This window comes from Arvicanthis niloticus, chromosome 22, assembly GCF_011762505.2.
Source record: "Arvicanthis niloticus isolate mArvNil1 chromosome 22, mArvNil1.pat.X, whole genome shotgun sequence".
NCBI classification, from domain to species: Eukaryota; Metazoa; Chordata; class Mammalia; order Rodentia; family Muridae; genus Arvicanthis; species Arvicanthis niloticus.
In genome coordinates, this window is record NC_133429.1 from 29,300,726 (window position 1) to 29,316,629 (window position 15,904).

General features: G+C 35.0%; 1 protein-coding gene across 29 annotated transcripts in view; it reads left to right on the top strand.

Annotated features, from left to right (window-relative positions):
- Ppfia2 (PPFI scaffold protein A2) overlaps nucleotides 1-15,904 on the top strand; it is a 436,080-nt gene that overhangs the window by 387,363 nt on the left and 32,813 nt on the right. For all 29 annotated transcript variants that reach the window (XM_076920120.1, XM_076920126.1, XM_076920131.1 and 26 more), the window contains one exon: nucleotides 14,589-14,670. In XM_076920120.1, coding sequence (XP_076776235.1) covers nucleotides 14,589-14,670 — 82 coding nt within the window. The remainder of the gene's footprint in view (nucleotides 1-14,588; nucleotides 14,671-15,904) is intronic.

A 15,904-nucleotide genomic window follows, 5' to 3' on the forward strand; every position in this document is an offset into this window, starting at 1 on the left:
CACTAGAGAAGAACTCACAATAAATTCAAGTGCATGTGTGAGTGGATTTCAAGTGCAATCTTTATTGCACTCATCCATTCCAACTTCTACCCACACTTTCCTGAATTTGATGATGATAAATGAATTAAAGTATTTGTGACTCACAAACTTGAACCTCACAAAGCAAGAGACTTACTGAGTGAGCTGCTTCTCATCTGAATATTTAAATCTAAACTTGGCTGGTTTAAAATTTTTATAAGCAGAGGTCCTAATTTTTAGCAGATTGTGTAGACTCCAGTGGGATGATTGAAAATGTTAAGCTCCACGGTTTAAAATAACACACACACATACACACATACACAAACACACAGAGACACACACAAACACACAGAGACATACACAAATACACATAGACACACACAAGGTGACACACAAAAACACACCACATACAGAGACACAAACATAAGCACACAGAAAGAAACACACACACAAACACAAATACACAAATACACACAGGGACATACACACAAACACACACACACAAGCACACAATTACACACACATACACACAGACACACACACAAGCACACAGATACAAACCCATACACAGAAACATAAATACACACAGAAACACACAAAAACATACAGATACACATACAAACATACACAGAAACGCAAAACACAAATACACACAGAAACACACAAACACAAACAAACATACACCTACACAGACACATATACATGTACATGCACACACACACGCACACACAAACCATGTGGTAATTGTTGGGGCTGAATATAAATGAAAGTTTCCAAAGCATATACCTATTGATTTGTTTTTTTTCATTAGTAATAAAACTCATTTCTTTATGAATCCATGAAACCATCTTTGATTGTTACACTTAATGATCCTTAACTGAGGAAAGCCTATTCTTGACAAACCCTGTATTCCCATCATCGTACCTATGGATCAGTAAGATAAATATTAAAATAATAATGTTCACAACATAGCATAAGCAAATAATTATTGTGGGAAAGGGCAAATTAAGTTTTATAAAAGAAAAAATAAACCTTATATAGAAGAGGATCTATATATATATTCTCTACATATATACATATATAGGTATATATGTGTATATATATATATATGTATATATGTGTGTATATATATACACATATATATAATTATATATATATAGGAGGATATATATATATAACCTCCTAGTTAAACTAATACTATACAATGTCAGAGACATTTGTCATTTCTCATCTATACATTTTTGCTCTTTGCTTAACACATGTCTAAGCTCACATGCTTAATATTCTAAAATGGGATATCAACTCAGAATTCATTAATTATGGAAGAAAAGAAACACTGTGTGGCTTACGAGATGCCAAACAACAAACAGACTGATAAGAAAAGTTAACAAATATGAACTCCACTTTGAAATTCATGTTTCGTATTGATTTTCATAATTTCTATTATTTTTATATTTCAATTGTTTTTACATTACTGTACAATCTCTAACTTTTAAAACTGTGACAAATGAATTTTTTAGGACTATTAATGCTTCCCTGTGCACAAATTTAATCAACTCATGTCACTGAAAAGTGAAGTTTAATCATGGTCAGGGTAAGGTCTATTCCTTTGCTCACGGTCACAACCCATCCCAGATCACTGGGCAGTTTCCCTGGAAGGCTCAGAAACTTCCCTTATGCCTTTTGTTCAAAAAGTTCACGATACAGCGCACAGATGTGTTGATAAGAAACCCCGTTAACATGTACAAAATTATCTCTTTTAGGTCATATCTTTTTTTTTCTGTTCCATGTGTAATGTGGGAAAAAAATGACATAAGTTTCCTAGGAAATTGTGTTGCCAACTTTTAGACATTTACATTTTGCTTTTTATAAGAAAACTTAAAGAGCTTGCTGCAGCTGTCCTGGATCTGAGGCCAAAGAATATGCGTTTTCTCAAAGCTCCCTGGTTTCTCTGAATGAATGCTACTGGAGGAGGCATGTGCAGCGTGTTCTACCACGCATCCAGCTTTTCTTTATAATAGCTTTGCAATCAAAAATGGAAATGCTTTACTTTGCTTAATTTCTGAAATAAGAGTTTCTGCCTCATATTTTGTTGTACTGAATATAGTTTATAAGTTGTAGTAATAGTTTCATTTTCTATGAATTATTCTATGTTTTTTTGTGTAGAAATTTTAAAATATTATTCTCATGGCTTTTTGTTGGATTATTTAACTGCCATATTTTCTAAATGCCTCTACTACCTCCAGGGAGTAATTGGCTAAGTTCAAAACTAAATTTGAATGAGATTGGTTTTGTGATGACCTCAGTCTGGTAGGACTGAAAAAACACCAGGTTACACTTTTTCTAAGCAAAATTTATAAATATATATTCAAGTAACTAAGTCTCCCACTAAAATCCATATAATTGGATTAAGTTTAGTATTTGTTTTTATAGTGTAGCTAAAAGAGAATATAATAAAACAACAGAAGATTAATCAAGTTGTTTTGTACATCCTTCAGTTCTTATTACAGGCACACACATCTTTTAAAAATAGTAATTATTGTAGAACTTGATAGAATAAATTTCTGCAACTGGATAAGGTCGAGTAAAGCACCTGCTAGCAATTTTATCACAACATTTATGAAAAAAATGGTTTTCAACTTTTCTGACCCTCAAATTAGTGCTTTTTCCACTTATGGATTTGGCTTTCTGCTTTACAGTTTTTTGTAAGCGTTCACAGTGGCCTTGAAAGACGAGGCTGTTCAGTAAGCTAATTTCTCTATTTATAACATGACATAGATGTGGCCACAGGTAAAGAATGTTCTTTGCTTTTCTCCTGGGATGTACTAGAGGCTAAGAAAATTTGGTCCTGCATGTTTCAGAGTGCCTCACACTAAATACAGACTTATTGGTCAACTGCCAGACCTGCCTTCAGCTTAACCAGTCTTCTTTACATAGTTTGTGAATCATGGTGGAATAAAGACAGTACTACCACTACTGAAATAATTTCTAAGGCACCATATTGTTCTCCCATGAGATTTCTCACATCTGAAATGATGCTGTTGTTTTATTCCATGGCTTTCTTTCGATTGAAATGTATCCATTAACATTTATGTGCTTTTCTTTTCCACCCATCCTTCCCCATCTCATGAAAAGCACATCGGGGTAAGTTGACTCACGACGACTGCTGAACGTGTTGATTTTCAGCACCATCTTTTCTTTTGTTTTATCGTTAGTATTTCTCTTTTCAGTTGTAACACAAACTGCACTGCCTCTGACCTAAAATGAAATTCATGATGTGCACTCATTTATACACAGAAAAAGGGATCATTGGTTCAGAGAAATATTTACATTTGAATCACACTGGCCTTTCAGACACTGTTAGTGCTTACTTCTATGGCATGCATGCAAGGCGACCCTGCAGACCTTATCCTACTAGCTCTCGGGTTGAGTCTGGTTTAAGGAGTTACTAGGAACTCTATAACCCTCAAGTCATGATTTCAAGATGAGCTCTGCCCCTCTGTACCGCATGTCTGAAAATGCACTATCCTTGGGCATGTGGTTCACTTCTTCAATGTTATATTCAAGGAGAGAAACTCATTTTTCCGTTCTCAGGACTTATTTAGGTAGAACAGGTTACGTGTGCCATCTCCTCAGCAAGGTATTTATGATGGCTAAAGTAACCCTAGATTTTAGCCACATCTGTGCCTTTTCCAAACGTTTATTATTTTAATGGTTATTTTTTTTTTAGTGATTCCAAACATATTTCTCAAATAACTGTTTCAAGCTTAAAATTTCTCTCTAATGGAAAGGAAAAAAATCACACATGTCTTCATTGCTAGACAAAGAACTATAGGCAACCAATGGATGCTGAGAAAAAGAGAATATTCTTCTCCAGGGAGGAGAACACCAACTGGTAATCCAATAGCAAATGATCATCTGGAAATCATATGTATGTATGTATGTATGTATGTATGTATGTATGTATGTGTATATGTGTATATATACACATATATGTGTGTCTGTCTAAATATGTGTATATATATATACATATATATGTATATGGTGGAGTGTGTGTATGTATATGGACTGAGCATATAACATTATATAGATGAACAGCTTTTGTGTACATATTTAGAATACTAAACCATGTTTAGGTATTGGGGCATTACTGAGTGGAGAGTCAGGGTTTGTGTAACAGCAATTAAAGAAAAGAAAGCTGTCACACTTATAGACAGCCAAAGAAGAGCACAAGATAGTTTGGAGGAAGGAAAGGCAGATATAAAATGGTGAAATTATATTTTAACTTAAAATTTTTTCTCCAAATTATAGCAAGATTTAAAAATGTGAAAAAATATCTCGTTCTTAGAAATAAAATTAGGGTATTCATAAAACAAATAAGAGTTTTAAAGTAAAAGTTAGGCAAAATATGTACAACTGTTTTAAAGCATTTACGTCAGTAAATTTTCTTCCAGTAAATCCTCAATGACTATCAGGAAGTAAGTAAAGATTTCAGACCACAGTGACAAATAAAAATGATACCGTTTAATGGAAAGTAATACAAGCCCCTCCAGTTTTCTTTTTTTCCATTTGTTTACATCTCAAATGATATCCCACTTGCCAGTTACTCCCTCCATCAACCCCCCATCCCATGATATCCCATTTTCTAGTTACCCTTCTGCCAACCTGTCATCCCACATCTGCCCTCCCCCTCTGTTTTGACTGTATGAGAGTGCTCCTCCATCCACCTACACTCTCCTGCCCCACCGCTCCAGCATCCCCTACTCTGGGGAATCAAACCTTCTCAGTAACAATGCCATCCTCTGCTTATATGTATCTGGAGCCAAAGATCCCTCCAGTTTTCAAAAGCAGTATGGCTGATTATATTCCTAAATCACAGTCAGTGTATGTATATGTTTACTTCTTTTTATTGGTTTTGAAAGTGATTAAATTCAAAATAAATTGGGAGAGGAAATTATGTAAATCCCAACTCAAACTCACAAATCAATTCAATTTCCTCCCTGACGCTAGTTCCTATATTCCAGAGTTTCTAGAATTTAAAAACAATAATAGGTTTAAATATGAATAAATTCAAAGTTTGGTATGAAAGTACTCGTATCTTTACACCTACATACTCTTTCCCATACATAATATCATTGTATGCTGTACTTTAAAAATCAATCAACATTGTTAATATTGAATTTGAAACTTAAATTTATGAAGCTACCTATATATTTAAGTAATCAGTGTTCTGAGGAATCTGATTGGGATTTTTTGATGTGTTTCTATTCAGAATAATTATGTTAATTAAGATATGCATTATCAGCTTGCAGATGTTTCACAGATTAGGTGGCACCATACAGTATTCACATTTGCATACAAGAATTCCAACTAGTTTCACATGTTAGTATAATATCCATAGACTTGACCAAAAGATACAAATTTCTTAATAATAGAGTAATAAATTGCACCCTCATTTCTTATGTAATTCAGGCTGACATCAAACTGATAGTCTTCCTACTTCAGCCTCCCAGACGTTTGTATTATAGAGCTCTGATTTTATGCTTGTACACAGTATGCCCGCTCTTCAGCTGAACGCTGGGACAATTTAATTTTACCCTGTCATCTGTTGGATTCTAATAAATTTCACAATGAGTAACTCTATGAAATCTAGGAATACTTCCTGCTAACACTTTATTCAGAAGACATAATAGCTGACACAACATTAAGCACTGATGATTAAATTGTTGAATCATTTGAAATTTTTCTCAAGCCACACATTTATTTCTTTTAGTTTTAACTAAGTACTTAAAATGAAGTATACTGTACCATAAGCTCTCAAGACAAGCCTTTCAACTAGGAGATGACAGTAGCACAGGGAATCACTGTAACAGCAAGTTCATACATTCCATTACTGTTCTATTAGCTATTTCCATCATCTTCTGGGCAAGACACAGAACTCAGTAGAAATGGCAATGTAAAGCAGTCTTCCTGTGGTGCTGTGCACAGATAAGAATCCCCATGCATAGCAGGAAGGACAGAAAGACCGCTTAGTCACATAAATTCATGAGCCACAGGAAAGGAGAGCTGGGATAACATCTTTATATTTTACCTACAACAACGAAAATGCAATTACTCTCTTTATCATTTAGTTATGCATAAGTTTCAAATTTTTTGGCCAGATTACTGGGGTTTAAGTTTTAGATTTTTTCCTCAATTGCTCTGATTCTAAGTAGCATCTGTTCCTGTGTTCATGTGTGTCAATACACACCACAGTGAGTTACTGTGGAAAGTAAATTCATATATATATATATATATATATATATATATATATATATATATATATATGTACCTCATTTGCATTTGAGCTACAAAAAGCTTCACAGGTAGTTAATCATGAATGAATGTTAATGAATGCTATCTCTTGTGACCTGCAGTGTTTATGTTATCTACACTAAAACCTTTGTTTTTCCAAAGTACTGTAGAATGTCTTCCAAGACTATAAAGTCAAAAAATTGTAATGAGAGAAAATTGCTAGATAAACTCCTAACATAATACATTTCGATATATCCAAATCAATTCATATCTTTAAAAAATTTAAATTAAAAAATTTATTTAGTAAAATACCTAGGATGTATTCACATCATATTTACACATAAAATAATGAGTTTGCTCGGGAGGCATCCTAGAATTGTAAAATGATGGATAAAACATGAGGTGTAGCTGCAGGATGAGTTTGAGTCGTGGTTAAATATGCTGTAAAGTGGAAAGTAAAATGCTTCATGATTTTAAACAGAAAGAACTGTTACTTATTTCGTACCAAAGAATTTCAGGTAATTGAAACAGAGAAAAACAGTTGATGGGACTAGAAATGTTCCCCTCTATAAAGCAAAGGTAGCAATGCCTAAAGTAGTCTTATAAAAGAAAGTTTTCAACTCTGGTTCAGAGTTAGGAAAACGGCTTAAAGGTAAGTTCAGGCTAAAACAGAAAGTCGTTCTCACATAGGCTGATCGTGCCACCTTAGGCAATAATTAGTAACAAGAAGCATGGATTTCCTGTTTCCTTTCTGCAAGCCATGTCAGTTTTTACATTTGTTCTGATGAAACCTTCAGTCCTTTGAGATAGGTACAGTTCAGCTTCACGATACACTGAGGAAAGAGGGCTAAAACTAGAAAAAAAAATACATGCAAATATCCAGACAAAAGTAAGAGGAACAAGAATCAAGACAAGATAATCCCATTTAGAGACCAAACTCTCATGTATTCTATTAACCATTTTTCTCCTAGGCAGAATTTTTTTTCATGGCACTAGAAGAATCAAGCCTTGGGGGAGAAAACCCAATTATAGGTTGAGCTAAAAAGCATGGTGCCAGTAAAAACCAAAACCAAAGGAAGATGCAGTATAAATCATGAAGGGAAGATTACCAGGCATTGAACGGAAGGTAAAAGGAATGGACAATTTAGAAACAGAGGGAAAGTACCATGTCGTGGATAAATGGTCACTCCACAAAGTGATAGGATTAAAATAATTCTCTGGACAATAGTCTGAAAATAAAGTCTCTTTTCAACGACACCAAAGACCTTTTCACATTGACAAAAAATATATAGGGAGCATGCATTATCACCCCCATGGTCTATGACTTCCTGAGGAAATAATAAATTTCATTTTTCAGAGATGCAAATACAAACACTAATCATCCAAGGTTTGCCATTTGAAATACTGCTCCCAAAGACAGCTATTTCAAAGAAATTTCTTAACAAATAATTTTTTCAGAGTCATAAATTATGGTAATGTTGATTTGTGTGTGGGTTAACCAAAGTGAATGTATTATAACAGAATCAATCTGTCCAACCATCTGTCTGTCTTTCTGTCTGTGTCACTGTTTTTCTACCTATTTGGGTATCTGTATACTAATATAACAGTAGAACAAAAAAAGATTGTGAACAAATTTCTTCCTTTTGGGACCAAGTTTCTAAGTAACCCTAGTCTTAAAATTCTTAAATTTCCTTAAAATTTAGGCATGGTAGATCAAAATACAAACAAATTATGATAATTAAATAGTTTATCTAAGTGCTTACTCTGCATGTTGTCATGTTACAACTAACTTAATTTTCGTGTGTGTGTGTGTGTGTGTGTGTGTGTGTGTGTGTGTGTGTATGCATAGTCACTGAACTACCATGCACTTTTAACAAGTGGAGATATGAAAACTGTCCTGGATACAAGCACATAAAGAAACCAGGCTTATTCATCCATAATAGAACTTCTCCACATACTATGAGCAGCCGTATTCATAGAATCAGGAAGGTTGGGGGACAAGTACTGGTACAGACCATTCTGAATGGAGAGGAAGGCCCAAGAGCAGAGGAAGTAAACTGCAAAGGATTTTGATATCATGTTAGGACACACAGCAGATATAGAATTTAGCATAGCTTCGGATATTACTAGGAAAACAGGATTCAGTAGTCAGTGAGGTTATTACAGAAACTTGAGCTCTGTGCTAATTTAATAAATGTTTCCACTTAAGGACTGTGATCTGATAATGAGTTTTAAAATGACCTGTATTACCCAAGTAAGAAAAAAACTGAAACAGGAATTAGCGTGTTTAAATATCTATTTCCTGTTACATGGTCTCATGAATATTGTTACATTTCTATAATTTACACTGAATTTATCTATAAACATCTGTAAGCACAAACTTAAAACTATGTATAAAGAAATTAGTAAGTAACCAGAGCATATATATCAGATGAGGTACTGGGAATCATCTGCTCATCTGGTTACATTTGACTGAATATACAGCCTATGTTTGAGTCCCTGTCCTGACAACCTCTCACTATTTATACTGTCAAGCCTCCCAGTTGAAACATTGTTGTTCTTTATCTGAGAACTGGCACAGCTACCTAACTACATAACTCAGTTCTGGGCTGTTTCAAGTCTATTACACTGTCAGTAGCCAGCATGACATTATAATGTACACACCATGCTAGGGACCTGTGCATTCAGCATCTGATTGCTTCCACTAGCACCCAGACTCCTCTGCTTATAGCACCCTCATGCCTGTGATCTTGATATATTCTTGACTCTCCAGTTCCATATGTCACACACCCATTTCTCATGATAGTCCAGGCTTGATTGTTTTTCTCGCCCAAACACTTAAGTCTACTCGTTTCACTCAAAATACATTTTGTTTATTCTCCTTGAAATACTTCTTGTTTCTGAAAGCACAAATTCGCATCTTATTTGAAAACAATATTGATGATCAAATTATGCCTCTTATAAGAGAACTTTCTCAGAGACTAGAGGCAAGACCCCTGGTAAGATTCCTTGGCCATACATACAACTGCCTCAGCTTATTTTGTTTATCACTATTTTTGAGAAAAGATCTATGTAGCCCAGGCTAAACTGAAACCCGTTCATCAATTAGCCCAGGCATGCCTCCAACTCCTGCCTCAGGTGTCAAAATGCTAAGAACACAAGAATGTGCTACCGTGTCTGGTTTGTTTATTTTTAATGTCATTATATTGATGTTTGTTTCTCATTCAAGTCTATGATCTTTGAGATAAGGGATTCATTTAACTGTATTCTGCATGCTTTAAACAGATTATAGCATACTGTAATATATAAATATCGAATGATTGACTGCCTAGCTAATTTGCTTAGCAGTATGTCAAGCAAAACAAAGCACAAAGAGAAGGAAAAAAACAATTTATAAAGTATTCAAATCGGTAAAATGCTAAATAGGGATGTCGGGAAGATTGTTTGATTCTCTCTCTCTCTCTCTCTCTCTCTCTCTCTCTCTCTCTCTCTCTCTCACACACACACACACACTCACACACACACAGAGACTAGGGCTAGGTATTATCCTATGTGATGCCATGGGATTCATGAGTCCCAGTATAAAAATAATGAAGTGAATTGAAATGACAAAATAAAATAAAAGATGAAAGTGAGGTGGAGGGGGGAAGAAAGTAGAAGAAAGGGAAAATAAGGAAAGGGAAGGAAAGGAAGAGTTCAGACACATTGTTCACTATCTTAAAAACCGAGATAAATTGGCTTTATAACCTGACACAGGGAGGCATGCTTATTGTCCAGGACAGTAGACGTGTAGCTCAAAAATGTCAGAAAAGAGGCTAGAGTCCCGTTGACATATTGTGGCAAAATTGTCCACAACTGTCATAGCTGAGGTGACTTAAAGAAAGAGCACTGATGTTTCAATTTGGATACAGTCCCTTAGCAATAACAAAATAAACAATTAAAAATATATCATAGAACATTACTTAGTCTAGATGAGGAATTAGAAATCATGACTGAGAAGGGTCCTGGTTTTTATTTAAATATTATAAATATTCTTGATCATATTTTTCTTTAGATTTCTTTTTTCATTATGTATAGGCAAGGGGCTATATATACATGAGTGCAGGTGTGGGCAGTGGCCAGAGGTGACAGATTCTCAGAAGCTTGAGATAAAAAGCACTGTGATCCACCCGACATTGTTGCTGGGAATTTAACTCAGGTATCTGGGAAGAACAGACATGGCCATCTTTTTGGTCTCAGCTCTTGTTCTTTTTACTAGAAAATTTTGCATACAATAATTTCTAGGGTATCCAGCCTTTATTCTCGTTTAAAGATCAGACTTAGGCTGCACAGGCTTCATTCTGTCTCTCTATATGATGATATGCAAATTCAACATCCTTGTATTCTCACCATAGTTTTGACCTTATCATTATGTCACATCCCATTACAAAAATATGTCACTGATGGCAAGAGTCCCAGGACCTTAAAGGATTAAGTACATTCTTTACTGAAGATGAGAACCCTTTTCTTAAGATTACAGAATGACTTGAGAGTTTTATGCATTCAAAACAAACTCCTGATGTATTTGTCCACTACTTTTTTTTTTTTTTTTTTTTTTTTTTGGATTTTCACACAGACAATGACAAGTCTGTGCATGTTACCTCCCTGGAAAGAAAGATCAGTCAATGTCTTTGAAAATCTACTCTAAATCTGGGAACTAAGATTTATGCTCATACCTACAATGATGTGCACAGATTCCTTGGGGAAAGAATGATTAAACACTATATTCTCTGGATAGGAAAGGAAAACAGAAATGATTTTTAGCCCAAAGAGGAAAGAGAGTAGTTTGCAAAGTGAAGTATTTCCAGATGAAATGGTCATACACTCATTCTGGAACTGAGGCTTGCTATTTAAAAGGCTGAATTCCAGTTAAGGGGAGAAAGCACTCTGTAATATATAACTGTGAGTTGTTCAGGCATCATCAATATTGTTTGCTTCCAATCAGCTTGTGTTTTATTTCATTTTGGTCCTGGAAATCCACATCAGAGCCCTGTACATGCAAGACAAGTTTTCCACTACTGAATTACAATCTGAGCTGCTGATTTCTTGAGACAAGCTCATTAGATAATCGTGAGGAAGGCAGGGAGAGCTCATAAATGTATGATCTTTCTATTTCTAACTCTCAAATGCTTTTTGTGAAAGCAGGCATACACAAATATAGTAGTTTCCAAATCAGTTGCATTTTGCATCAGACAAACTGATTTGTCTGTTTTTATGAAGAGTTTGGGCATTCACTATTTTTCTGACATTGAACAGAAACTTCCCTTAAGAACACTCATCCTCTGCCCTTGTCGGGCATAGGTAGGAGAGTAGATGCTTGGTCCAGTGAAGGCTGGGTGCCCCATTGTGGAGGAATTCGAGGGTTAGGAGGTTGGAGTGGGTGGGTGGGTTGGTGGGTGGGGGCACACCCGCATAGAAGCAGGAGGAGGGGAGATGGGATGGGGTGTCTGATGAGGGAAATGTGGAAAAAGGATAACATCTGAAATGTAAATAAATAAAATATCCAATTTAAAAAAAAAAAAAAACAGAAAAAAAAACCCACTCATCCTCCATGTGTTCAGTGAACCTCCTTAATATTTATCAGTAGATCAACAAATTTACCATTGCCCATGTTACCTCTGCAGCATTGATTTTTCTCACAAATCACCATGTTTGACTAGTTAAATATAACTCATACAACCCTTGTGTTAATGTTAAGGTAGTCTGGCATTATTCTCCCATTGTGTGAATTCAGGTAAAATTCAAGTCAGTCACTTCTATAGTCTCAAATTCATGACATTAAACTCATTGTTTTGGATTCAGTCATAGCAACTGGATATCTAGGACATATTTGGCATCTTTGTCTCACTCTTTGAGTTACCCTACTGAAGATTTGTTTTCCAGGTTGTGATTTAAGTGAAACCAAGGATTTCTTAGGGTCTAGATTGTTCTGTCTGTTACAACACAATCATGCCATATTTTCTATTCATAAAGAGAATAGAACTTCTCAGCACATGAATAGCATTATAATTACAGTTTTATTAGTGACTTCAAACCAGATCAAAGGCTTGAACTCACCTAAAGCCACTCCTATTCTGAGAGAAAAGAAATAGTCAAAGGGACACAAGACACAACAACGCTAGCACTCTTTAGATGTAAAATCTAAATGTCTTTGTACTAAAACAATCAAAATCCACATAAGCAAAATTAAAACATTATGGAACACAATTATTTGAAGACACACTAAGATATGAATGGTGTCTGGCATTCAGTTAGACATTTGCAGTCATTAATAAGCAAAATTGTTTGGGTCAGGATGTGTGTTCACAAGTTTAAGCTGCTATCTGTGCATGGTATATATTTGGATGCTTTCTGTGCATTTGCTGTGTCTAGCAAGCATTCTCTTGAAAATCACATCCATATTTCTACTCACCTCACTGAGCACAAGTCTCAGCTTGTAGCATGTGCACAACACAGGACAGTTGATACCTCACCCCACTTCTATAAATATATCTGTCACAGGAAGACTAACTTGCTGGAAACAGACTTTGAGCAAGGTGTCACTGGGAAGCCCAAGGGAATTGGATGATGGGATCGAGGCTACATTTGAGAATGCTTGTGCTTTCCACTGTAGATTCAGAGTATCCATGTCTCCAAACACATTTTTAACTGAAGAATAGTTTCTATGCAGAACTTGTCCTTGCTGTCTCCTCAGCCCAAACTGCAGTTAACTTATTTGTCTTTTAAGTTATTAATACCTTCAACTTTTTCTTTATACCTTACTAGGTTTCCATGGATTTTTAAAATGTCTATTGAAAAGAACAATATATCTTGTACCTAAAGGCCTTCTCTCACGTATTTTAATATATGAATCTTCAATACTAAGTAAATATTAGTAATTGGAAATAGATACATGCTTTTTGGGGGGAGTTTATACATGAGATCCATGATATATTTGTTAACACAAAAGACATACATTAAAAATAAAACAATTACTATACTACATTTTTATTTTTGCATGCCTAAGTATGCATATGGAGGTACAGAAAATATACTTCTCACTATATCCCCAGATAAGTATAATAGTTTGAGATTACATACAAATAGATTCCACTATTTCAATTGTAAATTATCTTAAGCTGATTTTAAACATGGGTGTTAATTCTAAATTCTTAGGGTGCAATGAATTCATGTATACATAAAGGTTATAGTTATCAGAAAGAAGCATATACTTTCACTAATGTATTAGCCTTTCATTAGGGAATATTAGCGATTAGGAATTAAAAATCTCTGGTGAATTATACACTTTGCATTGCTTCCTAGTGAAGGAAATCAATTTATATTGGTGCAGTCCTCAAGTATGGCCTGAGTTTTCAGCTGTCCTTGAGAAATCAAGACCTCAAAGAGTCAGTAAGTGAATAGCTTTAGAAGTAAGTGTGGGAGCTTGGGGGCTCCCCAAGATTTCACTGCAGCTCATTCATTTAGAAGACTTAAACTGTAGACATTGATGGCAAGGTTTATTTTACAGTATTTTGTTTTTGCCTTAAAAGCATGCCTTATTTTGTGCTCCCCAAGTCCAGAGATTCTAGCTTTCTTTTTAGTTTGGCATAAGCTTCACTGCTATTGACTTTTATCTTACTGTACATTTTTTTTTCTTTAAAACAATAGGTGTTGTATTTAAATATATACCAGCAAAAGCTTGAGGTGGTGGCCTTTATATAGGCAGAGGTTCCAATTCATTAGCTTTTGTTCAAAACTTCAAAACAATCAGGAGAAGGAACTAACTTCTAAAATAGAATGTTGTCTCAGGGGTCATATTTAATGTAAATATCGTGAGAACTGACTAAAACCACCACAGGTGGTATGTCTCAACATACAAGCTTTGCCTCCACCACTAAGAGAGTGAGGAATGGAAAAGGCAGATAGAAGATAGATTTAGATCTTAGAACGCATGATTACATATGAATATGTGACATGTACCCTTGATTAAACAAAATATATTGGCTGATAATACTCTCAGCTTAGTTGGTTAATACTGTTTAAATCTTTGTGAATCAATGTTGGAGAAATTTATTTTTAAATACTAATGTTTCACTCAGTGAAATCAAAAGGGAATTTCCATATGATTCGAAGCAAAAAGGAATTCCTCCATTCTGTATTCCTCCTCATTAAATACTTGTAAGAGCTTACTGTGGTTTCAAAACAACCACAGGCATCTTTTCCATATTACCTAACTAGTGATCTTTGCTGTACTTCAGGCATGAACTTCTTGAAGAAGCTCGTAGAAAAGGATTACCCTTTGCCCAGTGGGATGGACCAACAGTGGTTGCATGGCTGGAGGTAAGCAAAACCTAAGTCAATCGTTGGTAATCTGGCTGTTTACAGACATGTAAAAAGTGATTTCTGAGACCACAGCTTCAGTGTCCTAGAACTTCCCATAAAGGAAACACATGTATGTCTACAGACTTGTCAGCAGTGAGAGAGGACTGATTATTTTTGTGTTGGAACAGAAAAAGGTATGCAATAGTGCAAAGAGAAGTATACCCACATCCAGTCTGCTTGATGTGTACTATGCTTGATGCATAGGAGAAGAAATAATTACTGACATGATTTGGAGGTTTTGAGGAAATAACAGCACCTGTCTATTACCTATCATCAGTAAGAAACAAACATACAAACACTTCTTCTCACGCTGAAATAAATACTGATGAACTGTCTAATATGCTCTTCCTTAGAGTATAATTTATTTTGAAAATGGCTATATATTGTCTAAGTCTAGACATCTATGAATAAGCAGAAGACTATGTATCATCCTTTGTCTAAATCACTTGAACATTCATGTTACTTTATAATTATTAAATAGATTTATTAATCAATTAATTAAATTTAGTTTGATATAACAAGAACAGCATTTAGTGTTTCCTCTACAATACAATGTTATAGATAATAGGGAAATATTTGACCTGCATGGAGGACAGCATTCTGACAACCACAAGAGGCATGTTGGACCCCAGGTTGGCTCCATGTAGCACATCAATAGTATTGCTTGACATTTGAATTCAGTTCTCCCTTCACAGCCCCTAGTATACCTGATGTCAAAGGACACCATTGAGGTTTGTCCTGCCTCCAAGAAATAGAGTACATTGAAATAATCAGGGGTTATAAAATAACTTACCATTATTACTCTACTAAATTCAGACCTAAGCAAATAGTCAGCGAAGTTAAACTAAAGCTTACTTTGCTTCAAAACTCTTCTCTTAGATGGGTAGATATAAAAATATGCCTTTTAGATTGTTTTTCTTGGACTGACTGAAATAAACCTGTGTTTCACTTTTGTTATATTTCTTAAAAGCAATCAATTGCTGAAGTAACTACTAGACAAACAGTTTAAGAAATCTTACCTCAACAAAGGTATTTCTTGTGCAGGTGCTATTGCAGTATAATGAGCTATGTTTTGACAGAGACTTGGTTGCTATTTTAGTAAGAGATGAGCAAATCCTTCAGAAAAAAATAAAACAGATTTACTGACACTAAGGTGCTAAGAAATGACAGCCAGTGGAACCAGAGCTAATTA